This window comes from Drosophila yakuba, chromosome 3R (assembly GCF_016746365.2).
Source record: "Drosophila yakuba strain Tai18E2 chromosome 3R, Prin_Dyak_Tai18E2_2.1, whole genome shotgun sequence".
NCBI lineage: Eukaryota > Metazoa > Arthropoda > Insecta > Diptera > Drosophilidae > Drosophila > Drosophila yakuba.
This window is the reverse complement of record NC_052530.2, coordinates 8,786,278-8,810,550: the sequence shown is the minus strand read 5'-3', so window position 1 is coordinate 8,810,550 and position 24,273 is coordinate 8,786,278. Positions and strand designations below refer to the sequence as shown.

The 24,273-nt window shown below is 43.6% G+C and overlaps 7 protein-coding genes across 9 annotated transcripts; 2 read left to right on the top strand and 5 right to left on the bottom strand.

The window, feature by feature from the left end:
- Nucleotides 1–434: 434 nt before the first annotated feature.
- LOC6536032 (esterase B1) lies at nt 435–4,806 on the bottom strand. Its single transcript, XM_039375038.2, has 6 exons — nt 4,647–4,806; nt 2,317–2,629; nt 1,929–2,079; nt 1,307–1,870; nt 1,075–1,244; nt 435–1,010 (listed from the first exon to the last, which is right to left on the bottom strand). Exons 1-6 carry the CDS (start codon nt 4,691–4,693, stop codon nt 537–539), a joined length of 1,719 nt encoding a protein of 572 aa, XP_039230972.1. The 5' UTR covers nt 4,694–4,806; the 3' UTR covers nt 435–536.
- An 890-nt stretch (nt 4,807–5,696) lies between these two features.
- Nucleotides 5,697–10,125, bottom strand: LOC6536030 (esterase B1). Of its 3 annotated transcripts, none has more exons than XM_015192042.3 (3): nt 9,078–9,146; nt 6,362–7,237; nt 5,697–6,222 (listed from the first exon to the last, which is right to left on the bottom strand). In XM_015192042.3, the coding sequence occupies exons 2-3, from the start codon at nt 7,205–7,207 to the stop codon at nt 5,776–5,778; spliced, it is 1,293 nt and encodes a 430-aa protein (XP_015047528.2). In that variant the 5' UTR covers nt 7,208–7,237; nt 9,078–9,146; the 3' UTR covers nt 5,697–5,775. The 3 variants fall into 3 exon arrangements, with proteins under 3 accessions (XP_015047528.2, XP_039230973.1, XP_002096645.2); XM_039375039.2 differs by lacking the exon at nt 9,078–9,146 and adding an exon at nt 8,056–8,130; XM_002096609.4 differs by lacking the exon at nt 9,078–9,146 and adding an exon at nt 9,639–10,125 and having other exon boundaries at nt 5,698–6,222.
- Nucleotides 7,548–9,637, top strand: LOC6536031 (esterase B1). The gene is made up of 4 exons (XM_002096610.3): nt 7,548–7,618; nt 7,684–7,960; nt 8,034–8,184; nt 8,330–9,637. Exons 1-4 carry the CDS (start codon nt 7,605–7,607, stop codon nt 9,511–9,513), a joined length of 1,626 nt encoding a protein of 541 aa, XP_002096646.3. The 5' UTR covers nt 7,548–7,604; the 3' UTR covers nt 9,514–9,637.
- Nucleotides 10,126–10,163: 38 nt separating the features above from the next.
- On the bottom strand, nt 10,164–11,258 carry LOC6536029 (reticulon-1-A). The gene is made up of 2 exons (XM_002096608.3): nt 10,630–11,258; nt 10,164–10,571 (listed from the first exon to the last, which is right to left on the bottom strand). Exons 1-2 carry the CDS (start codon nt 11,102–11,104, stop codon nt 10,252–10,254), a joined length of 795 nt encoding a protein of 264 aa, XP_002096644.1. The 5' UTR covers nt 11,105–11,258; the 3' UTR covers nt 10,164–10,251.
- A 778-nt stretch (nt 11,259–12,036) lies between these two features.
- Nucleotides 12,037–13,982, top strand: LOC6536028 (tubulin alpha-3 chain). The gene has a single exon (XM_002096607.4). The coding sequence runs from the start codon at nt 12,510–12,512 to the stop codon at nt 13,860–13,862; it is 1,353 nt and encodes a 450-aa protein (XP_002096643.1). The 5' UTR covers nt 12,037–12,509; the 3' UTR covers nt 13,863–13,982.
- Nucleotides 13,983–14,529: 547 nt separating this feature from the next.
- Nucleotides 14,530–20,307, bottom strand: LOC6536027 (esterase B1). Its single transcript, XM_002096606.3, has 6 exons — nt 20,254–20,307; nt 17,713–17,831; nt 17,380–17,653; nt 17,064–17,214; nt 15,129–15,862; nt 14,530–15,040 (listed from the first exon to the last, which is right to left on the bottom strand). The coding sequence occupies exons 1-6, from the start codon at nt 20,302–20,304 to the stop codon at nt 14,588–14,590; spliced, it is 1,782 nt and encodes a 593-aa protein (XP_002096642.3). The 5' UTR covers nt 20,305–20,307; the 3' UTR covers nt 14,530–14,587.
- Nucleotides 20,308–21,833: 1,526 nt separating this feature from the next.
- On the bottom strand, nt 21,834–23,910 carry LOC26536333 (esterase B1). The gene is made up of 4 exons (XM_039375041.2): nt 23,669–23,910; nt 23,338–23,614; nt 23,133–23,280; nt 21,834–23,063 (listed from the first exon to the last, which is right to left on the bottom strand). Exons 1-4 carry the CDS (start codon nt 23,680–23,682, stop codon nt 21,877–21,879), a joined length of 1,626 nt encoding a protein of 541 aa, XP_039230975.1. The 5' UTR covers nt 23,683–23,910; the 3' UTR covers nt 21,834–21,876.
- Between the last annotated feature and the right edge of the window lie 363 nt (nt 23,911–24,273).

Below are 24,273 nucleotides of genomic sequence, written 5' to 3'. Positions count from 1 at the left end.
GTTTTCGCCTCATTTTAGACCTTGCTGCCCAAAAAAAATTATAAAAAATAACGGTATGGACAATTAAAATTTTTTTTTCATTTTTTGATGAGAAAAATATCTAGCATTATGCGAAAAATCTGTATTTCGAACCTTTGGTACCGCAACCTTAATTTATTTGATCGAGAATATAATACGTAGTGGTGCTGCTATTATTTTTTTCGCAACTGTATTTGTATATATATATAGGTTTTAAAATACATATATTATATATACATATACATATATATACATATATTTTGTTGAAAAGAATTGTAGTTTCCGACCATATAAAGTATATATATTCTTGATCAGGATAGCCGAGTCGAAGTGGCCATGTCCCTATGTCCGCCCTTGAAGCTTCCAGTGAAACTCAAAGCTAAATAATTCCAACTCAATGTAAAGCATCAAAGATGTATAAAAGAAGCCCATTGTAGAATATATTTTATAAAGCATTTTGTCCTATTTACAATTCCTAGAGATTTATTTGTTAGCCTGTACAGAACAGTAAGTTCAATTTAGAACAATAAATCCTTGTTTTCATCATAAAGGCTCTCCCAGACCTTCAACTTGGACCACTCAGGCAGATCGATGAACTTTAGGTCATCACTGATGTTGAGGCACTTGATGACCTCGTCGGATTTTCGAACTGGATCAATGGTCAGCGTGTCCATCCCGTTGATCTTCTCGCTGTAGGGATTACCCGTGGCAGCAAACTGTGTCCAGATGCCGACAGTTCGCTCGATGTTCCTGTACTCACGACTTTCCTTGGACAACTTCCGAGCCAGAAGGCTGCTGAATTGGTAGGTCAAATCGTCGGCATGGCTCACCCCCTTGACACCGCGTCCCATTCGCATAATGCGGTATGGAAAAATGAGCTCTTCGGAGTCGAAATCAAACCGGTAGAAATATACTGGTGCTCCAGCCGCATAAGCGTGACGGGAGTGGACCACCCTCAGGGCCGGAAACACGAAGTAGTGAATCGAACAGAGCTGGATGGAAATCCCATGATTATGATTATGATTAAGTAAGCACACCTTATTGGAAGACACTTACATCCATGTAATTATCTGGGGTGCTTTCTGGTCCAGTGCGATGAGCATCTCGGATCTTTGCACTCCACGAATCCAGCTTTTCCTTATTGGGCTCCGTGGCCAGCAATTCTTTGGGAATGAAAGGAGTACCAGCATCAAGCTGCTGCGATACCTGCGGCATAAGCTTGACCTCTGCAGAAGACAATTAAATAAATTTATTGATCCAAAGTGCAAATAAATTCTCATTATCCAACCTGGGAGCCACAGCAGTCCCTCGTACGAAGTGTTTCCTATTAACATGGGGATAGAGTTACTCCAGGCGGTCTTCATCATCTCCTTTGGAGGCTTGGGTATTACGCACTCGGGCGTGGAGAATGGTTCCAGGGATGGTCCAAAGGCAAACATTATCTTGTTCATGCGGTCCTCCAATGTGAGGACATTTTCCTCCACGCGTATAAGGTCTTTGGCCTTCACGTTCTGCAAAAATTCCAGCACATCCTTGTCGTTGTCCTCGCCCTTGTAACCAGCTAGCTTGGCTATCCTGTAGGGGTTGTGGGTGATATCGCCGTTGTACGCCCAAGGACAAATGGCACTGCCCGACTGCAAGATACCCCGGTGGAAGAGCCCTTGTGTCTGTTCGGTTATCATCATGTAGTGAGTGGATGCGCCTCCTGCACTTTCTCCGAAAACAGTGATGCAGTTGGGATCTCCACCGAAACTAGCGCAATTGTTCTTAATCCACTTAAGGGCCAAGACCTGATCCTTGAGGCCAGCATTTCCAGGTACATTTAGCTCGGGTGACTTCAGACTCATAAATCCTGTGTAGGTACAAAAATGTTTAAAAGAAAATATTGCGCATACGCACACGTAACCTACCCAAGGCACCGAGTCGGTATTGTATGGTGACGAGCACAACATCTTCTTTCATAAAGTAGTCCGGGCCGTACCACTCCCGATTGGCCTCGCCGATAATAAAACCTCCTCCGTGAATCCAGACCATAACCGGGCGGGCCTTATCAGGCTTCACCTAAGATTTACCACAAAAAATGGTTAGCTTAAAAAGAAGCTCTTAAGTTTAAGTATTATATTGAATATTTAGACATCAGACATCGTTTATAAAATAAAACCACGATATTGTCGTTAAAAAAGAAGGTTATTTTGAAATCAGCTTAGGCGGACAGATAGACGAACGGACGGACAAAAAGAAAAAAAAGGATGTAGGGCGGGCGGACCGATGGGCGGTTGGTTTTTCGGTGTTACTTACATTGTTGGAGTACACATTTAGATAGAGGCAGTCCTCGGAGCCCTCCACCTTATCGAAGACGAAATGCACCTGGACGGCCTTATCTTTGGGCTGGCTGCAGTCCCGAACTCCCTCCCAGGGAATGGGCCTTTGCGGAGCCTTGAACCGCAACTCCCCCACTGGAGGCTGTGCGTAGGGGATACCTTCGAAACTGAAGTAGGGCACATCGTAGAGCGATAGACGTTTGACACCCCTCACTTGGCCGTACTCCGTGTCGGCGACTACTGTTTCATTGGTGGACTGGCGATACTGCTGGACTTTATGCTCGATGGTTCTGCAATTGCACGATGGTACAAATAATTAGCATAATAATATTGGCTCTGCGCCCACATAATTTGATATTTTTGTCACAAAGTCAATTATTTTAATTCATTCTCAAAGCCACATGCCAGTAGGCATACTGCATGCATTGCATTAAATTTAAATTGTTATGCTGATGCTCATCACATCGCATCCCATCCACAATTCATTCCGATGCATCACAACCCATTTCTCAGCCCTATGGTAACACTAGGAAAAACTAGCTAGGAAACATATTAGAGAATACTTGATTTCCGTAGCAATGCCATATTTTTTAGCTTTGTCCAGTTACTTTTGTGCTCAATTTAATTTTGAATGCTTGATATTATGTTTTTTTCTATTTTTGTTTATTTAATTTGGAATTTTTGTTTTGGACCTATATAGGAAACATAATGAAATTAATACTTTCTGAACTAAGTTCTTAAGTTACAGAGGAATACGAGTTAAAAAATATAAATTAATATTTTGTTGAGTGTGCTCCTAGCTTCACATTCACATGTACAGCTGAAGGATCTGGCGAACAACGGGTTTAGTTGGTGCAGTCGACTGTGTGGTCCACCTGCTAACCAGGCACGTCTGTCAGTGATAAATTAACACAGTCCGCTGCCCAAAATTTAAAGCCCAGGACTGAACTTAAATCATTTGCAGTTGAACTTCAGACAAGTCCTTGGACTGCTGAACTGCTGTTAATAAACATCAAAATGTGGCAGTAATCCAAAGAATATTTAATAAGCATGAGCAGTTGTTCTGCCTTATCAGAAAATGTCAGTTTGTTATCACAGGCCAAGCGCTTAAGATGCTTTAATTGCTTTTAATTCGTTTTATTGTTTACTAAAAATAGACTTTTATTCCACATTGCTAGATTCCCATATAAGCATTGTATGTATATTAATTTTATAAAAATTAACAGCAAACTTAATGTGTAAAACTGCTGGTAATTATTCTAAGCCCCCCGCACAGACTTTTAATTACATTACGTTACGGCAGCAAAATAAAATCACACCTATTTAGCTATTGGTGATAAAATTTTATTTTCCCATTTATAGGCAGCAACACGTTAAAGGCAAAACACAGTGAAACGGGTTGAAACTGGCACTATTTTCACCAATCGGCTTCATTATCAAGGTTAATGCGTGATAAGAACCGGACGAGACTACGATGACTTTGAAAATCAAAAAATTATTGTTGGGCCCACAACGAGTGGTCAATGTTTAATTAAAATTATCTATACTGACGAGCTACTCGTCTTTTTAATATAAGGGTGCGGTCGTCACTAGAGATTATATAGATGTTAGCCATCGGTTTGCAATACAAGCCAAAGTATCCAAAGTGCCAAAACCCATTATGTATATCACTGTGGCTATAAAATTACGGGTAAATTGGTCAATAAATAAATATAAAATATCATTTATGTTACACTGATTAAGCAATGAATACAGATTTATGAATTAATGCTTACAAGTGACGGTTTAATGTTTAATACCCTCGATAAAAACTTTCCGGTATTAAACCAGAATATGTAAAAACTTTTCCAGTTAATGCTTTTGATTGGCTGGTTTATTATGTTTGGCTCTCTCAGAATGCCAATAAATAATACAATACACAAATAATAATACAACTTGCCAATCGCGTCTACCCTCGCTTGCTGTTTTGCAGTGCCAGTACTAAAATTTCTATTTCATCGAAGTATTTGATGACCTTATCCCACCTTACTTATAATAATTGCATAACGCTACAAAGCATCATCTCCCGTCTGCAAAGCTGACTTAATTGGGAAGCCAAAAATTATTAGTTTCTGCTATCCAATAAAATTAGTCATGCGTGACTATATGACAGATATTACTATATTTGCTAAAAAGGCAACAACTTGTTGGCAACGCTAACCACAACAACAATTACAATCGAAAGTAAAGAAAAACACTCACTGGCATTAAAAAGCTGTAATTTAATAAATAATTCCCATCATCAAGGTCAAGGTGAGCGAAACTTACTTGAGGCGCCACCGCAGGCGCTCCACAAAGCCGAGGTTCTTATTCATTTCGAATGGACTAGAGCACACACACGATCCGATCGATTTGCTATATAGATATATATATGTAGATACTAATGAGCACGAGCAACGTACTGTATCGCGCCACCTCCGAACCGAAACTGAAATTAAAAACACACTTTTTCACAACGAATTCCAGCGGCCAGCGAAAAAGCCCGCAAAATAGGCGAAAACAAGCGGAGAAAATATTATAGAAAAAAAATATACTACATTAACACAAATATCAGAATACAAATTACTGAACAAGAAGAGCGTGGGGAGCGGCAGAGAGAGATTAAAACACACAAAAAGAACACAACAAATTGTATTTCAAGTGCGGTACCGAGATAAACGGAATAACTGATATAGCTGGATCCGATCATCGAGCGTGGGCTGCCGGGTGGAGGCTTGGGCGGTGGGCGTGGCAGTAGCTCCTAGAGAATGCATAATTAATCAACAATGCGAGAAGAGGCTGTTTTGAGCCCAGAGTGCAGAAAACCACAGCCTCTTTCAACCCAACCGGGTATCTGAAACCCTGGTGGAGTATCTGCGAGGTAGATAAGTATCTCGGTTATTAAGAGACCAGATGTCATAAATTTTATGCTTTACCTGACCAACTAAGCCACGCTCTCTCAGCTGATCTATCTTAAACTAAGCCAAGTGACTATTCTTCTAGCTGCTTGCTAGTAAATCAAGGGGAGAAGAGGTGGGTCGCCCAGTGAGTAGGTCAACAACATTTTGATCGCGCCGGCAAAACTAGTGTAAACAAACAAATTTATGCGATTTGTTTTTGTTTATACGGCCACCGAGCTTTCGACTGGAGTGGGGCGTTGCCGTAAAGCTCCGGATCGGCTTTAATTCGGAAAAGCTAACAGTGGGCTCAATCGCGGTTTAAGCGAAGAAAATAAATATGAAATTCTTACTAGGTAAGTGGTAACTCTTTGGAACGGTGACTGTGTCACTTTTCCAACGGCGATAACAACGACAATCTATGGTTAAACCTAATGGAAAATTACCATTGCACGAAACAAAATAGTTTATTCAATAATTACAAAAATTATAGCAAAATAGATTTCCATATAACCCCCCTACTACTTCCAGTCACTGTATAGCCCGTTCCACACCTCCAGACCATCCTTTTCGACCTGCGTTACACACTCCACCTGCTGTCCAATATTCAATACCTTGAAGGGCGTCTTTGTGGAGACGGGCAACCACTGATCCGACCCCGTCTCCGGGCAATTGGGATCGCCAGTCCGGGCAAACGTGGTCAATATGCCCACCATACGCTGGATGGTCTGGAACTCCGGGGAGTCAAGCGGCTGCTTCTTTTGGGCCTGTTTGTGGAAAATATAGCCCAAGTCATCCGCATGGCAGACACCGCGCTTGATGTCATCACCGCAGAGCTGGTTTCTCATCAGATTCAGCTTGGGCGAATCAAAGTCGAACCGGTACAGATAGGTAGGTGCTTGTGCGAGAGATAATCTGGAGAGGACCACCCTATGTAGGCCGTGCCAGAATAACTTGTAGCTGAAAAGCTGTGGATCAAATATGTCAATTACCATTTTATTTACAAATATTTTTATCCGACTATCTCAGGCGGCCTAGGATACAAATAAATGCTCTGATTGGTGTAGTTGTGAAGCTGTGAAATGAAAAAATACCCAAGTTACTCACATCTAGAATCTGAGTGATGTTATTCTTGGTGATGCCGCGCGGTCCATAGTGATACTTTACAAGAGCTTCGGCCGCTGTATTCCGCTCCTCGACGCTCATTAATTGATACAGCTCGTGGGGCAGTACCATCGCTGGTTCATGTTTTAGCAGCTCCAGCATATAGCCATTATCCAGCTGACAGAAAGGGTAGTACACCAGACCCTCGAAGGAAGTGCCGCCCAGGAGCAGGGGCACTTCGGAGGACCACGCCTCCTTCATCAGCTGCTGAAATGGGGCTCCAACCAAGCCGCCAACAACAGGAACAAATGAGTTGAGAAACCCAAAGCAACGGTCACGGGGTGATATGAAATCGTGGCCTATGAGTTTCTCGGCATTCACGTTGCGCAGAAACTCCAATATGGAGACCTCTTCTGCGGGTCCTTGGTATCCTGCAGACGTGGCCAGGCGACAGAATACACTATCGCTTTCGGGAGCATTCACCCAGGGACTCAGCATCGATCCGGACATCATGATGGCCTTGTGGAAGAGCCCCTTAGCCTGCGGCAGACACATCATGAAGTGCACAGAGGCCGCCCCAGCACTCTCGCCAAAAAGCGTTATGTTCTCCGGGTCTCCGTTAAAGTTCCGTATGTGCTGGCTAACCCATTGAAGTGCTAGTAACTGATCATGGAGACCCGCGTTGCCCGGCACGTCCAACTCGCAACTGGGCATACTAAGAAATCCCAGGGAGCAGAGGCGATAGTTAAATAGCACGTAAACAACATCCTTGCTCATCAAATAATCCGGCCCGTATTTGCTCCTTACAGCTCCGCCCGTGCGGAATGCACCACCGTAGATATACACCATGACGGGCAAAGGGGGCTCCGATTCATTGAACTAGGGGAACATTGTTTTAAATTATTAAATATAGTTTGTTTAAGAATGTTAAACTTAGTTTATTGAAACAATAGATGCTAAAACAAGTTATACCCATCCTAATAATTGTGTGTTGCTAAGAACATAGTGCATTTTTCTCATTTTGTGTTTGCATTATCTAAATGTACTCGTACTTTTTAATCCGTCCCAGTTGTATACTGTTTATAAGATTAATTAGGGTTTGCAGGCTATCTTCTCTAATAAATGTGTATGCTAACTGCTACCATAAAAACTAGGTTTGTTCTTAGACTAATAAGTAGTCTCCTATCTAGCTAGTCACTCCACAGATTTCCACACAGTCAAAGTTTAGAGTTACTCGAGATCGGACATGTCTTTCGAAAAGTAAAATTATTTTCTCTTTCACTTTTCATTTTAGTAAAATAGTATATAGTAGTATATACTTCCAGAAGTGAAACTTCCCCCGTGGTCCAGACCACACATGGAAAAGTGCAGGGAACGCGGTTGAAGGGTCTTTATGACAATGAATTCTATGTTTTTGATGGCATCCCATATGCTGCTCCTCCACTTGGATCTCTTCGCTTTAAAGAGCCAAAAGAGCTGCAACCGTGGACAGGGACTCGAGATTGCTCCAAGCCAGCTAGCAAGTGCTTGCAATTGGCATCATTAACAAAAATGGTTGAGGGTTCAGAGGATTGTCTCTACTTAAATATAACAGTGAAGACGGTACGTTGTTGAGAATGTTTCATTATTACTATAAATGTTATTTGCCCCAATATTTTTTTAATTTAATTTAAAGCTGCAAAGCGAGAAACCCTTACCCCTTATGGTTTATATCCATGGTGGGCAATTTCTTCGCGGAGATGCTTCGAGACAAACTTGGGGTCCGGACTATTTTATGGAAGAGAATGTCATTCACGTAAGCATTGGATATCGCAGTGGACCTTTCGGTGAGTTGTTTTAAAGGTTCTCTACAAGAAACAGACGAACTTTTTGTTAACCACCAATGCTATTCAGTTTTTGATAACGTAGACTGATTTTCTGAAAATCTAAGGCTTTAGTAATGCATAATGCATCATTGCATTTACATTTCAGGATTTCTCAGCTTTGCTGATCCCTCGCTGGATATTCCTGGAAATGCTGCTCTTAAGGATATTATTATGGCCCTTCGATGGATAAAGGCTAATGCAACTAATTTTAATGGTGACCCCGATAACATTACCATTTTTGGCCACAGCTCGGGCAGCGTGTTGGTTCATATGCTGCTGGCCAGTCCACAAGCAGAAGGACTCTTCCATAAGGCAATCCTTATGGCGGGTTTTTTTATGGAGCTTAACCCTCTGCCACATTTGGAGTTCCGTTTGGCGAAGCGTTTGGGCTACGAGGGAAATAATGTCGATAGCCAGGTTTTGGAGTTCCTGTTGAAGGCTGATCCGCAACTGCTCGTTTCTGGTGATGTTTTTAGCCCAGAGGAGAAGGCAGAAGGTATCAATTTATCGTTTAAACCCACCGTAGAGAAGTATGCAACTCCCAATGCTGTTTTATTGGCGGAGCCCAAAGAAATGCTGCGAAACAGTTGGAGCAACCGCATTCCCATCATTTTGGGCGCTAATACTGATGAGGGCCTACTCAGTATAGTTGGTTTTAAAACTGATCCTAGTGTCTTGCAGGGGTTCCGGGAAAACCCAGAGAAAGTACTTCCCTTTGGTCTTAAGATCACCTGCAACTCCGCTGAAAAGCGTGAAATGGGTCTCAAAATGCTTGAGTATTTCTGTCAGGCGAATGGTAAACAACTAAGCTTATATCATTTCGATGCTATAAAAGATATTTTCACCCACCATACCTTTCACTCGCTATACCGAATGATCCAATCCAGACTGGCTTACGCTCAGGCACCGACTTATTTCTACCGCTTCGACTTTGATTCGCCGGACTTTAACTTGTACCGGAATCGCTTTTGGGGAAAGGAGCAGCGTGGAGTCAATCACGTGGATGAGCTGGGCTACATATATGTCATGCCAGACACTTTTAAATTGGACAAATCCCGACCAGAGTTTACCACTATTTGCCGAATGGTATCAATGTTTGTGCATTTCGCCGCCACCTCAGATCCCAATTCACCGCTTACAAAACCTCTTGTGGATTGGAAGCCCGTAAGCTCGGGACCTGCGCGTATGGTCCTCAACATCGGCGAGCAACTGGAGTTTATTTCGCATAACATGCCTAAACTAGAGCTCTATGACCAACTATTAGAACAGGCTGGAGTGTCCCTTATTTAGTCTTTATAAAACAATCCTTTCACAAGTTTGTTATGGAACCTTAAATTGAGCAGGCCAAAGTTAGGATACGATGGCATGCCTCTTAATAAATGGTTAGCCTATGGTGCTAATAATAAAACACTTACATGCTTGGTGTATACGTTTAAGTACAGGCAATCCTCGCTGCCGACAATCTTGCCAGTCTTTCTGTCAATCTGCAGAGGAATCGGTCGCTCCTGCCGAGCATCGAGCTCTGAATTCCACGGATTTGCCGAATGAGAGGGCCCAAATCGGGTTTTCCCCAGTGGCGGCTGGGCAAAGGGAATCCCCTCGAAGCTGTAGTATACGTCACCATAGATACCGCTCAGCCGACGACCCTTTACACTTCCTACTGAAAGCTTGACGACCTTGGAATCCGCATCACCTGCTGATGGGCAGGAAAATCGCTTGAAGCTGGGACCACAACGCGGGATGAGGAATCTAAAACATTTGATCCGACTTTGACTTCTCGGCTGACAGAGCTTCCACATGTCATAGTCAAATGCTATTTTTGACCCAAATGAGATGGTAGACTCGATCCAAACGAAAATGTGTTCCCGATACCCCTTAATAAACCAGAGAAGTTAGGTAATGAGGTAATAATGATGGCCAACTGATTAGAAAGAAATATGTGAGTAGAAGGAAAATATAGAATAATATATATTTCCACAATGAACAATAACATCAAAGAATGTTCGTTCATTTTCCAATGAACATAGTTCAGTGTGCCTCAATAGGCAAATCCCGGTGCTCGCAATCACGACAACGACATCCTTTGCGGTGCTCCTCCTCCAGGAGACTTAGAAGTTGCTCATTATCGCATAAATTATATAGCACTTTGTCTTTGTCTTCCTTGGATTCCTGACCCTCATATGGTGGCTCCGATGGATATTCTTTCTGAATACAATCCGATTTTTCAGCTTTAGTTTCGACTATATTCGATGGATCCTTCTTGCAACTACGCAATTTCCGGATCTGGACATCAACCAGTGGCTTATACGACTCGTACAGTTTTGGTAGGGTAAAAATAAACACGTGTCCTAGAAAAAAATTAATTCAAATATAATTTTATAATGCAATTAAAGTGCTGATACATACCAAATAGAAGCAAAGTCAATCCGTTGAAACAATCTCCCAGCAAATTAATGCCGCAGAGTAAAACTAGGAACTTCAGGGAATCCTCCCACTTTTCCACCAGCAACAGTTCAATCATACGGTTTAAAATTGAATTCAGATGGAAAACTGCTTTCCCGGCCAGATAAAGAGTCTCCTCCCGGGGAATGTCTATCTTCACGTGAGGATAGAAACGTGAGATATGATCTTTGTTCCCATCCTTCTTCCAGATCCTCCAGAACTGCACCAGAAGGCGATAACCAATGGCTGCCAGGAGAACAGTGATCCCTGCCATGCTTATTACACTGATCACCGAGTGGACCATTACATCCAGCAGGAGGAGCAGGATGCCCGTAAAGACTATCAAAGTCTTTCGGCAATTGCGCCACAACAATAGGTTCTTTAGATCCACAAATATCTGGCTGGACTCCTCAGCCTTCAACGAAGTATCGGAATTCATATTTTTGAATTTCTTAAAGTCACTTTCGGATGCTGGTTCTGGACTTGGAGTAAATTGTGTTTAATGTTTTCAGAGCTGATTAATATTTCAAAGGTCAACTGAATAGACATAGGGAAAAGATTTCCGGTTGTCAGGGCACTACATTTTGATTAACCACTGTGCGGGTTACTAGTTTAAATATATTGATTAAACGTTAATTTCCATATTGGTAAAGTTCTTTCGAATTTTATTTTACAAAATTAACTGTGCACCAAACTAAAAAAAATGGAAACCAAAAAATAAAACTCATTTTAAAATTATATTTTAAAATACATACATACGAGTACATGCACTATTTCAAAGCATGCTAGTTTCGCGCGCAACCAATCGATAAGTGCGCAAAGTGGATCGATAACTGCGCAGTACTGTACTGCACTCACAATATACTGCACCCAAAAATATACTAAACGTGTCACTTGGTTTTCAGGGGGCTTGTTCCTTTCCTTAAAAATATATGAAAAATATATATATAAAAAAATTAGTTACTCTCAATTTTGTCCTCTCAATTTATTTTTTTTCTATAACCTTATTCCTTGTTCCTTTCCTTAAAAATATATGAAAATGATATATATAAAAACATTAGTTACTCTCATTGTTGTCCTCTCAATTTATTTCTTTTTTTATAACTTCCTATAAAAATATAAATTTCGATTTAAATACTTTGTTTTTCTTGGTAACTAGTAGTTCTGAAAACTACACATTTAAATCTATTTAAATGGAACATTTGTAATTTGGCATGATTTTTTATCATAAAGAAACAAATTAAACAGAAATCAAAATTTAAAGAATATACAATTTTATACATTTCTTCGATGTGTGGCTTATGGTTTATTTAAACAACTGTTGGTATTTCATGAACTACTTGGTATCTTTAGACTTCCACCCCGGCGGTCACACTTAAACCACTGAACAAGCGTGCTTGTTCTAAATAAATTGACTGATCTTTGAATCTGGTAAATAGCGCCGATATAGCCGCATCTGAACATCTTGTCGATGGTAATCAAATATTAGCCAAGAGCTAGCAATGTTGTGCAAAAATCAGCGTGAAACTAAAGCCGAATACAAACAAAAAAACCAAACAGCGGCCTGACAGGGTCTTCCGTGCCACCAAAGCAAAATCGATTGGTAAAAGAAACGCGTTTACGTATAATATAGATAGTTATCTAATATCCGAGTTGTGAGGCTAATTTTCGTAAAACAGAGCTACGGGAGATTTACGTCTGTTGAAAATCCATTCTCGGGCATTCCAACGTATACGCCCGCAGAGTCAGACCCCAAAATCGTAGGCTTTACATTTTTTTCGTGAATTGATAAACCGAAACTCGAAACAAGAAACCCGGAATCAGAAACCCAATTAAAAATCAATATGCGGGAATGTATCTCCATCCACGTGGGCCAGGCTGGTGTCCAGATTGGAAACGCCTGCTGGGAGCTCTACTGCCTGGAGCACGGCATCCAGCCCGATGGCCAGATGCCTTCTGACAAGACCGTGGGCGGAGGTGATGACTCGTTCAACACCTTCTTCAGCGAGACTGGAGCTGGCAAGCACGTGCCCCGCGCCGTGTTTGTGGATCTGGAGCCCACTGTGGTCGATGAGGTCCGTACGGGAACCTACCGTCAGCTGTTCCACCCCGAGCAACTGATCACCGGTAAGGAGGACGCGGCGAACAACTACGCCCGTGGCCACTACACCATCGGCAAGGAGATCGTCGATCTTGTTCTGGACAGGATCCGCAAGCTGGCCGATCAGTGCACCGGTCTGCAGGGTTTCCTCATCTTCCACTCGTTCGGTGGAGGTACTGGCTCTGGCTTCACCTCGCTGCTGATGGAGCGTCTCTCCGTCGACTACGGCAAGAAGTCTAAGCTGGAGTTCGCCGTGTACCCAGCTCCGCAGGTGTCCACCGCCGTGGTGGAGCCCTACAACTCCATCCTGACCACGCACACCACCCTCGAGCACTCCGACTGCGCCTTCATGGTCGACAACGAAGCCATCTACGACATTTGTCGCCGAAACCTGGACATCGAACGACCCACTTACACTAACCTGAATCGTTTAATCGGCCAGATAGTGTCCTCGATCACTGCCTCTCTGCGATTCGATGGAGCCCTTAATGTGGACCTCACCGAGTTCCAGACCAACCTGGTGCCCTACCCCCGCATCCACTTCCCGCTGGTGACCTACGCCCCCGTCATCTCCGCCGAGAAGGCCTACCACGAGCAGCTGTCGGTGGCCGAGATCACCAACGCCTGCTTCGAGCCAGCCAACCAGATGGTCAAAGTGGATCCCCGGCACGGCAAGTACATGGCTTGCTGCATGCTGTACCGCGGCGATGTGGTGCCCAAGGACGTGAACGCCGCCATCGCCACCATCAAGACTAAGCGCACCATTCAGTTCGTGGACTGGTGCCCCACAGGCTTTAAGGTGGGCATTAACTACCAGCCACCCACTGTGGTTCCTGGCGGGGATCTGGCCAAGGTTCAGCGTGCTGTGTGCATGCTGTCCAATACCACTGCTATTGCCGAGGCCTGGGCCCGTCTGGACCACAAGTTTGACCTGATGTACGCCAAAAGGGCCTTCGTCCACTGGTATGTTGGTGAGGGCATGGAGGAGGGCGAGTTCTCAGAGGCCCGCGAGGATCTGGCTGCCTTGGAAAAGGACTACGAGGAGGTCGGCATGGACTCTGGTGACGGCGAGGGCGAGGGTGCTGAGGAGTACTAGAGCCAATAGGTGTGCATCTCTCAAAATCCTGCTTATTTTCATACGCTCCCACTCGCATGCATAAATTCTCTCCGACACTGTATAGCGAACAAAGAAGAAAATAAAAACCCCAAGAACCCAGTTTGTGTTTTTATTAACCATTTCTAAAATAGAACCCAAAAAAGGCAGTACAAAATTGAATTTAATTAAAGGAACTAGAGGTATTAAAATGAACTCAAATTTTATACAAGACCAAAAGTGATGCATTAAAAAATATTTTCACGTGGGGTACACCTGCATATATTTTCCTTACACCGTAATCGTTGTGTATTTCTTTAATTTTTATGACTTGCTCCTTTTCTTGTTTATAAGCAAGATTTTTTTTGGGGTTGGTTAAACTGCTCTATTTACGAAAGCTGTGTACGCGAAGAACTCCAGCTTGGACTTCTTGCAGCAAAGTAAAGCCAGAGCCAGCACCTCCACCAAACGAGTGGAAGATGAGGAAGCCCTGCAGACCGGTGCACTGATCGGCCAGCTTGCGGATCCTGTCCAGAACTAGATCGACGATCTCCTTGCCGAAGGTGTAGTGGTTGTTGGCCGCGTAAATCGCCAGTTTACCGAAAACTAGCCTCACAGCTCGGATATTAGATAACTATCTATATTATACGTAAACGTGTTTTTTTATCAATTCGGTTTGCAAGACAGCACTTTCGAGAACGTAAATGCGTAAAAATTTATTTGTATGTTTAGATCAATGGATTTCGCGTATAGAAGCTATCCCAAATTTGAATTTTTTCATACTCGGGCAAATCTATAATACTAACATCGCTGCTGATGTTGATAACGCGCTTGGAATCATCCTTTGTAGATGGTCTCCAGTCCAAATGACCAATCTCAGGGCAATTTGGATCGGAGGTCGCCGCGAAGGCCGTCCAAATGCCAATCATCCTTTCGATGGTGCGATATTCCGCAGATGTCTTCTCCAGTTTCCAAGAGCCCACGTTCCGGAACAAATAACTCAGGTCATCGGCATGGGCCACACCTGTTTTAACCTTATCTCCACAGAATTTAGTCCGGTAGAAGTTGAAGTTTGGCGAATCAAAGTCGAAGCGATAGTAATATGTTGGTGCTTTTGCATAGGTAAGTCTTGCGTTCAAGGTGCGATTATAACCGTGCCAATACGTTTTGTAGGAATGTAACTAAAGTAAAAAACATATTTTTGTTAATAAACCCCTAACAAATAAACAAAACAACATGTTTTGTGCATTGGTAAGCCCTGTTACCTACATCGAGCATATTCATAAGTAGTGCTGAGCTGGGTGGTGAATCCCCGAAGTAGGCTTTGATAAGGCGCTGACTGTACTCCAGACTCTCTTTCTCGCTGCTGACCTCACGCACTTCAACCGGCACCAGGCTAAGTGGATCCTTGCTTAGGTCATCTAACGCCTTAGGATTGGCCGAAACGGCTGGATACATGAAGAGCCCCTCAAAGGAAGTTCCACCCAGCATGACGGGCAAATCGTTGGACCACGCATCCCGGGCCATCTCCACCGGCGGCTTGGGGACCACGCAATCCTCACCCACATATGGCTCCACTGTGGGTCCGAAGGCGAAGACCAGACCATTCCTTTGGTGTTCGGGTAATATCAAACTATGGTTTACTAAATCTGTAGCCGGAACTCCCAGGAGATATTCCAGTACCTTGGCGTCGTTATTTTCGCCAGTGAAACCATTCTGCTGAGCCAGGCGGAAGGCAAAGTCTTCGGTCGGGTTAATGGCCCAGTAATTGTGGACTGTTCCCGACATGGGAATGGCTTTGTGGAACAGTCCCCTGGTCTGATTCGTACACATCATGAAGTGGGTAGAAGAACCGCCGGCACTGTCTCCGAATACCGTAATATTACTATCATCGCCATTGAAGTTGGAAATGTACTGCTTGACCCACTTGAGAGCTAGCACTTGGTCCTTGAGACCTGCGTTTCCAGGAACTTTCAGACTCGGATCCTTGAGCGACAGGAATCCTTTAAGAAATATCGTTTTAAAATAAAAACAAGAGAGAACGCTATAGTCGAGTTCCCCGACTATCTGATACCCGTTACTCAGTTAGTGGAAGGGAGAAGGAGAGTCTTAAACACAGTTTTTCGCGGTTTGTGGGCGTTAGAGTGGGCGTGGCAAAAAGTTTTTTGGCAAATCGATAGAAATTTACAAGACCAATACAAAAATGAAAAAATTTCAAAACATTTTTCAAAAGTGTGGGCGTAGCAGCTTTGGGCGGTTTGTGGGCGTTAGAGTGGGCGTGGCAAAATGTTTTTTGGCAAATCGATAGAAATTTACAAGACCAATATAAAAATGAAAAAATATCAAAACATTTTTCAAAAGTGTGGGCGTTAGAGTGGGCGTGGCAACATGAATCGACAAACTTGCGCTGCGTCTATGTCTCTGGAGTCTGTATGCTTAATCTCAACTTTGTAGCTTTTGTAGTTCCTGAGATCACAGCGTTCATACGGACGGACAGACACGGTCATATCGACTCGGCTATTGGTCCTGGTCAAGAATATATATACTTTATATGGTCGGAAACCCTTCCTTCTGCCTGTTACATACTTTTCAACGAATCGAGTATACCCTTTTACTCTACGAGTAACGGGTATAATGATTTATTTTAACAAATGTGAGTATGTATTTCTACCAATCACTTTATTGAAAGAATATGAATATTACCTAGGATTGCCTTTTGATTTTTATAAAATCGAGCTTATTTGTTTTTATATTTCAACCTTTAATAAAAAGTTATTAAATAAAAGCACATCTTAATATGTTTCTTTATAAGGTGAAGAACAAAAACTAGAGACTATTGTATACCCTTTATGCTTTTCTTCCTTGTCAGAAGGTGATTTAGTTTGATATCAGAAGATTTAAGACAGATTAATAATTTCCTAATGTTATGTTAAGTACTCTTAATATTTCGAAAAGTGACTAAAAAACTAGGTGTTATATGTTATGAGTTTGAGCTTTAAGTTCAAAAAGAAAACGTTACTATCGTTCATTCCATTAAATTTTATTTCTTTGTAGAAATCTTATGATATCGTATGAATCGACAACTAATACAAGTCTCAAACTGTAGTGGTCTATGAGATATTGTAGTATTACTAAACTAAATCTTTTGTACCACCAACTAACCGAGAAGATACAGATAATTGTTATCAGTTTCAGATCACTCACCCAAACAATCTACGCGATAATTAAGCGTCACAAGAATAACATCTTTGGCCATAAAATAGTCCGGGCCGTACAATTTACGGGTTGCCTCTCCTACAGTGAAGCCCCCGCCATAAATGTATACCATTACCGGCAATGGCTTGTCACTCTTCAACTGTAAAAATAAATTAGGTATCAGTCATTATAATCGATTATGCAGAATCGTAATTTGTTTAAATAGCTTTTTTAAAAACTATTAAGCTAACTATTCAAGCTAACGGGCCTACAAGGTTTCGTTTAGCGGATTATTATTGGTCCAAATAGCTCGCAGTACACTAACCTTCTTGGAATAGACGTTCAGATACAGACAATCCTCGCCGCCTTCGACAACTCCAGTCTGTAAACCCCTCTGGGTTGGTTTCTCTGCGTAGTGGGTGCAATCCAGAATTCCGCTCCATGGATCTGCAGGCACCGGAGCCCTAAATCTCAGTTCTCCCAGCGGGGGCTTCGCAAAGGGGACCTTTTCGAAGCTGTAGTAGGGGTCGTCATAAAGACTGAGGCGTTTTACGCCCTTAATTTTACCCACGGGCAGGGTAAGCTCGCAAGTTTCCAGGCTGTTAGAGGCAAGCTCAATAAATGAAATTATGGGGGATTCTGGTTTTTAAAAACTCACCTTTCTGACATCATTAGGAGTCGTCCGTTTGCGGTGGGTGCCAACAATCTAATGAGTTCGAAATCCAAAGCCAAAACAACACACAAAGCCAAAGTGGTAAAATTTTTGGCAAACCTTATCTAAAAGATGCGAATTGTCAAAGGCTTTTGCTCGAAGGCAACACATTTTGTGCTTGCCACAAAAGCAAAGTTTAAATATAATAAAAACAAAAATATTACGGCGATAAGCTTAAATCGTCCTATCTTGTTGTTCACACTATAAACTAATGCGTACACTTAATGAGTTCAATTCGGGTGTTTGAATCTAACTGACTCGCTACTGCGAGGGCATCGCCTTTTATTCATTCTTACATAGGTTCGTATCATCTAATTATATAATGCAGCGCTTGTAAGACGATGCAGTCTGCGTTGGTCAATGCAGATGAGCTTTATCTTAAATCTATGTTTGTGGCCTATGACCGCGCTAATCACCTCCCGCGTGATCATATCTCTTGACACTTCGACAATAGACCACTGCAATCGTACTTATCTGTAGTTGCCACTTATTTTGTCCCGTGCCATGTTTATTGCAGCCCATAAATATAACATATTTATAGTTTGTCTACTTATCATGTCTAAACACATCTTTAGACACTTGTTAAATGTAGGTTAGGCTAGGTTTTACCGGCCGTCGGTTATCCGACGCACTTAGAGGTTCATTGTGATACCGTGTGTGTTTTCCCCTTTTACTTGTCGGGGTTCGTGTGAAGTGAGCAGTTTCCCCAGCCAGAGGCGCTGGTGAATTTTTGTATCCGATGTGGATCGGTGTCGGATAGGTCGGATGTGTCTATCAGGAATCTACTTCCTAGTTGAGCAAGTCTTTTCGCTTGCAGTGCTGGGCAGTGGCTAGATGTAGATGTAGATGCTCTACCGTTTCTTCCATTTCTTCGTCCCTACAGCTACGACAGAAATCATGATACGGGGCATTTAGTCTTCTGGCCTGGGTGCCTATCAACCAATGCCCTGTGATGACTCTCATAGAAGTGCTGAGGTTTGCTCTGGTCAACCTTAAGAGTTTTGACGTTCCTTTTGAGTTTATTTTTGCCCATATTTGGCGTGTTAGGCGACAGTGTGTGGTATTCTCCCATATTGTCTGTTTGTTTCGGTTTAGGTTTTCCCTAAGTTGTAGTTTACATGTGGCTTAAGGCATACTCACGCCCTCCATCTCTTCTCGAGCTAGTTCATCTGCGATGGAGTTGCCTTCTATGTCCCTGTGTCCGGGTACCCATATAAGGCTGATTACGAATTGTTGTGTCATCTCGTGTAAAGATGAGCGGCAATTCGATACTGTTACTGAAAATGTTTACGTGTGAGCTTTCCGGTTTTAGTGCTTTCAAATGCTTTAGGGCCTCCCTTATTGCTGCTACTTCAGCTTGGAAGACGCTGCAATGATCGGGGAGTCTGAACGAGATTCGTAGGCCTAGTTGTTCGGAGTAAGCTCCTCCTCCTACTCTGTTCTGTAGTTTTGACCCGTCCGTATAGAAGAATATAGCATTCTGGGGGCCAGGTGTCTGTGAGCTCACTCGTCCCTCTCTGGGATAATTGTGTTGAACGGTGTTTGTATGTACTCCGTTGTAGTGCAGTAGTCTGTCCTGGAGGGGACTATTTTAATGTTTTTTAGGATACATGAGTGACCCGCTTCTTGTGGGTTCCACTGTTTGGTATCTCTAAGACTGATTGCCGCTACTGTGGCCTGTTCCATGCCAGCTAGTTCTGGGCTTGGGAGGTTGAGTATGGCATTTAGGGCTTCGTTTGGTGTGGTGCGTAAAGCACTGGTGATGCAGAGTGCCGCGGCTCTTTGCATCTTTGCTAGCATTTTTGTGCTGGATTTCTTTTTCAGGGCCGGCCACCATACCACGACCCCATACAGTAGTATTGGTCTGACAATGGCCGTATATATCCAGTTTACTAAATAGGTGTCATGCCCCATTTGAGCCCTATTGCTTTCTTGCACGTGAAGAGTGCTATTGAAGCTTTTTTGTATCTGTCTGTGAGGTTCAAGTTCCAGTTAAGTTTCCTGTCAAGTATTACGGCTTTGATTGTTGAGGATAGGTGAGGACTAAGTCTGCTATATATATAAACTCCCTAGTGAAGAGACCAGCTCGGCCTTTGAGGGGTTAATTCCTTATCCGTTATTCTTGGTTCAGCTTATAGCAACGTCATCCGCAAAGCTATTATCCTGCAGAGATTCCTCACTCGTGCTGGTCCAGGAGCCATCTGTTCTTTTAAGGTAGCCTAGGGTTGTGGCCGATTGGGAGAGGATTTTTTTAAGCCTGGCTGCTATTTTTGTATTTTTGCCAGTCTGTTTTCCTTGGGTTTGAGAAAACTGCTGGCTTTGAGGGGTTGGTTGTGAGGGTCGTTTCTATATACCTGTGGTCCGAGAAAGAGTGGTCATCTAGCACCCTCCAGTATTACCTCTTTTCGGTTCTTAATGATAAAGGTGGGGTCATTACCTTTGTTGCATGTGAAATTGAACTAAAGATAAAGTTAAAAAGAGACTCACCGCGGTCGTTTGTGTCTGTACTGTCCCGTTGTGTGTGGTGGGCGTTTGCATCACAGCCTACTAGGAGGTCTATGTTTTGCTTTTCGCTGTCTAGTATCAGTCTTCTTACCAGCTCATCCGGCGGCTCTTGCCTTTCGTAGGCCATGTACGATGACAGCACTCGAAACGGAGATGGCTGACTCTACACGGTGGCTGCCGCGTTATCTGCATCGCTGTAATTATGGAGCAGAAAAATGCTGAGGTGCTTTTTGGCTAAGATGCAGGCACTTACTTTACCTTCGCTGGGAGCTGTTAAAAGCTTATATTCCTTAGTCCTCAATCCTGAAACCTCCCACTATCCAAGGTTCCTGAATCAGGACTATGTCGACTTCATCCTCAGCCAAATGGAGCTAAATAGCAGCAGAAGCTACCTTACTGTGGTGGAGGTTTATTTGCAGAAGCCTCACGGACTTCTGCTGTGGGCATCTCCACCTCGGTAGTGTCGGCTTCCTCCTCGTCCGATGTGTCTAGGTCCGTCATTGGACCCATATTTGCGAGGCTGCGGAGGATTGAAGCATCGGTCGAGTAGCCGTCCTCGGCTTCCGATGCCTCGATCTCAGAGGAAATCTCCTCGATCACTCCTCCACCGCCTTCCTGATCCTCCTTGGCGGAGTCCGATTTATAGACCTTTATGGTCACTGAGCTAAAACCGAAGTTTAGCTCCCCGTGAGCGGCCTCAATGGGAGACAGGGACTCCTTGTTTAGTATGAGGATGGCCTGGTTTGTTGGCCCTTCCATCTCGTCGACCTTCACCGGGATCCAGATCCTTGCCCGGGGTCGGCAAGGTACGTCGGACCAGCTAAACGCAACAAGTCCGGCGCCCTTATACACCTCCCCCAGCTCCTTTACTGCGGCTTTGGACAGCTCCGAAGAGCGCTCATCGTTGCAGGCGATCACCTTGACGCTGCTTTGGAACCATCCCACGTCTTTGCAGACAGGAGGGGGGCCAGGTTCTTTGGCCAGAATTTCAAAGCAATTTGTGGCTAGGGCTGCTTTCACCCACTTCCACTTATTACGTGGAATCCTGCCACTCGGGTCGTTTCTGTCGACCACGCCCAGGAGAATGCGCCCTGGCTGTACGCGTTGCCGCTTTGCCGAGGGGTCGAAGGGAACGTCCTGGGAGCGCTCCTTTTTAGGTGGAAGTCGCTTTTTGACGTCTGTGGGCTTGGGTGGCTTGGGGACTTCCTTGCCGAAGTTTGGCAAAACGGATCTTGCCCATTCCACCTTCATTCCACCATGGCGACTCAGTCGCCTCCTATTTGAGGCGGGGTTCACCCGAACCCGATCCTGTGGTGTTGGCCATACCCTTGCCAGGGGACTTGTTTCCAGCCGGCTTCGCGTGGAGAGTATACGGCGCGTTCTTCTAGCAAGCTTGAAACTACACGTTAGTCCCCTTTCCATCACCTGACTGACGGCCTGTTAAATGTAGCTGGCTTTGAAAATTTTCAATAGCACCATTGAACCTTTAATAATGATTATAGGTAATTCAAAAAATGTTTGCTACCGCAAGTGAAAAATAACACAAATTATTTATTTCTAATGAACAAAACATATTTTTCAATAAAGATGAAAGAGTTCGATTATTTAAAATAAAGGTACTCCCGCCATTTCGTAAAGACGATCAAAAAACTTCAGCTTCGGCATTTCTGGCTGCGGAATAAATTGTAAGTCCTCGCTAATATTAAGAACCATTCGCTTTCCGAACCGAGTTACGGGTTTCCAATCCACTAGAGATTTAGTGAGCGGAGCATTTGGATCCGAGGTGGCGGCGAATTGGACAAACATGGCCACCAATCGGCGAATGGCTGTGAACTCTGGTCGAGACTTGTCCAATTTGAAGGTGGCTGGAAGCTTGAAAATGTACCCCAGCTCGTCAACATGTCCAACTCCTCTCTGGTCTTTTCCCATGAAGCGAATTCGGTAGAAATTAAAATCCGGCGAGTCGAAGTCAAATCGATAAAGGTAAGTGGGCGCCTGACCGTAAGCCAGTCTGGACTGGATTAGTCGGTCCATTGCATGCACCATGCCGTGGGTGAAGAGCTCCACCAATCCGTTTGTGTGATCTACAGTCAACTCGTGGCCGTGCGCCTCGCAAAAGTGATGGATCAATGCTTGGCCCAATTGGCGCCGCTGTCCAGCATCACAGCGGTTTCTCAGGGTCCAAGGCAGAACCCGCTCCGGGTTGCACTGAAAGTCCTTTAGCCACGTAGGGTTCATTTTTAGGAAGTTTAAGATAGTCAACCCCTCGCCACTGTTGGCGCCTAAGATGATGGGAATGCGATTGCTCCACGAAGTTCGTTGGAGGTCAACTGGCTCGGCAAGGAGCACTGCATTGGGAGTGGCGTAGCTTTCAATGCTGGGTTTGAAGGACATGTTCTGACCCTGTCTCTTCTCCAGCGGAGTGAAAAAGTCCGCAGAGACGATCAGTTTCGGATCTGCCTTCAAGAGGAACTCCAAGATCTGGCTATCGACATTATCACCCTCGTAGCCCAAATGCTTGGCCAGGCGGTACTCCATTTGGGGCAGGCTATTCAGCTCCATTGAAAATCCTGCTAAAAGGATGGCCCTATGGAACAGTCCCTCTGATTGTGGACTTGCCAGAAGCAGCTGAACTGTCATGCTGCCGGAGCTGTGACCAAAAATGGTGATTCTCTCGGGGTCCCCATTAAATTTTGCCGCGTTGGCCCTGATCCAACGGAGGGCCAAGATTACGTCCTTTAAGCCAGCATTGCCAGGAATTTCAAGGTCGGGATCCTTTAGACTGAGGAAGCCTGTAAGAGTATAATGAAATATAAGCGATTTTATCGAATCCCAGTTGTTTTAGCTCTATTAAATATCACCTAAGGGTCCCAGTCGATGGCCAATGCTTATGTACACAACGTTTTCTTTCATAAAATAGTCGGGACCCCAGGCGCGTCTTGAAGAATCTCCGCCCTTAAAACCGCCTCCATGGATGTAGACCATCACAGGCATGGGATCACCGTGAAGCTAAAAGAAACCCATTATTGCTGTTTGGACTAAAGTACTAGAAAGTAAGAGACTTACAGTTTTTACTGATATGTTCAGATAAAGACAGTCCTCAGAGCCCTCTACCAACTTGGTTAATGTGCTCACTTGCAGGCACTTGCTTAGCGGCTTGGAGCAATCGCGAATCCCGTGCCATGGTTTGAGGTCATGTGGCTCCTTGAAGCGTAGAGTTCCCAGCGGAGGAACCGCATAGGGGATTCCATCAAAAGCGTAAAACGGTTCTTCATATAGGGATTTAAGAAGGGTTCCCCGAACCTTGCCATGTGTAGTCTGTACCACAGGGGCAACTTCGTCGCTAAATAAAAAAATAAAAAATAAATTGTCATTGGGTTTAAGTGAATGCTCTTACTAAACGTCCGACATCTCCGAATACAGCTGGTCTCTAGCTTTAACTGCCTTCGCTTATGATTAAGCAATGAAGACCTCTATCGATAGCCGGGGCTTATCAACCTAAAAATACTCGGATCGCTCTCATATCTCAAACAATGGTAAATTTGCCGCACATAAACAAGGGAACAAAAATTAAATTATAAAGTAGACTATCTTGAATGGTTTACATACAAAACAAGAGAGAATGCTAACTCGAGTTCCCCGACTATCTGATACCCGTTACGCAGCTAGTGAAAGTGCGAAGAGCATCATCTCAACTTTCTAGGTTTTATAGTTCCTGAGATCTCGACGTTCATACAAACAGACAGACGGACATGGCCAGATCGACTCGGCTATTGGTCCTGATCAAGAATATAATATATATATATATTCGGAAACGCTTTCTATAACGCTTGTTATATAATTTTCAACAATTCTAGTATACTCTTTTAATCTACACGTAATGGGTCGGGTATAAAAATTAAACAAGTCATACAAAGTGTAACGCCTTATATACATAATTTTTTCTTCCTTTTGATTGCTTAAGAAAATATTTAATATAAGAAATAGGGAATAGTATGCGGA

Coding starts and splice junctions, on each gene's coding strand:
- LOC6536032 (XM_039375038.2), bottom strand. CDS start 4,693: ATGAATAAGAACCTCGGCTTTGTGGAGCGCCTGCGGTGGCGCCTCAA. Junction 2,630..4,646: donor CGCCTGCGGTGGCGCCTCAA/GTAAGTTTCGCT, acceptor GTGCAATTGCAG/AACCATCGAGCATAAAGTCC. Junction 1,011..1,074: donor CCCCAGATAATTACATGGAT/GTAAGTGTCTTC, acceptor ATTTCCATCCAG/CTCTGTTCGATTCACTACTT.
- LOC6536031 (XM_002096610.3), top strand. Junction 7,961..8,033: donor TAAATATAACAGTGAAGACG/GTACGTTGTTGA, acceptor TTTAATTTAAAG/CTGCAAAGCGAGAAACCCTT. Junction 8,185..8,329: donor ATATCGCAGTGGACCTTTCG/GTGAGTTGTTTT, acceptor TTTACATTTCAG/GATTTCTCAGCTTTGCTGAT.
- LOC6536030 (XM_002096609.4), bottom strand. CDS start 10,022: ATGTGGAAGCTCTGTCAGCCGAGAAGTCAAAGTCGGATCAAATGTTTT. Junction 7,238..9,638: donor TAAACGTATACACCAAGCAT/GTAAGTGTTTTA, acceptor ATGTTCCCCTAG/TTCAATGAATCGGAGCCCCC. Junction 6,223..6,361: donor ACATCACTCAGATTCTAGAT/GTGAGTAACTTG, acceptor TTTGATCCACAG/CTTTTCAGCTACAAGTTATT.
- LOC6536029 (XM_002096608.3), bottom strand. CDS start 11,104: ATGAATTCCGATACTTCGTTGAAGGCTGAGGAGTCCAGCCAGATATTT. Junction 10,572..10,629: donor ATTGACTTTGCTTCTATTTG/GTATGTATCAGC, acceptor ATTTTTTTCTAG/GACACGTGTTTATTTTTACC.
- LOC6536028 (XM_002096607.4), top strand. CDS start 12,510: ATGCGGGAATGTATCTCCATCCACGTGGGCCAGGCTGGTGTCCAGATT.
- LOC6536027 (XM_002096606.3), bottom strand. CDS start 20,304: ATGCAAACGCCCACCACACACAACGGGACAGTACAGACACAAACGACC. Junction 17,832..20,253: donor TACAGACACAAACGACCGCG/GTGAGTCTCTTT, acceptor CGCATCTTTTAG/ATAAGGTTTGCCAAAAATTT. Junction 17,654..17,712: donor CTCCTAATGATGTCAGAAAG/GTGAGTTTTTAA, acceptor TGCCTCTAACAG/CCTGGAAACTTGCGAGCTTA.
- LOC26536333 (XM_039375041.2), bottom strand. Junction 23,281..23,337: donor TGAACATATCAGTAAAAACT/GTAAGTCTCTTA, acceptor GGTTTCTTTTAG/CTTCACGGTGATCCCATGCC. Junction 23,064..23,132: donor CCATCGACTGGGACCCTTAG/GTGATATTTAAT, acceptor ATACTCTTACAG/GCTTCCTCAGTCTAAAGGAT.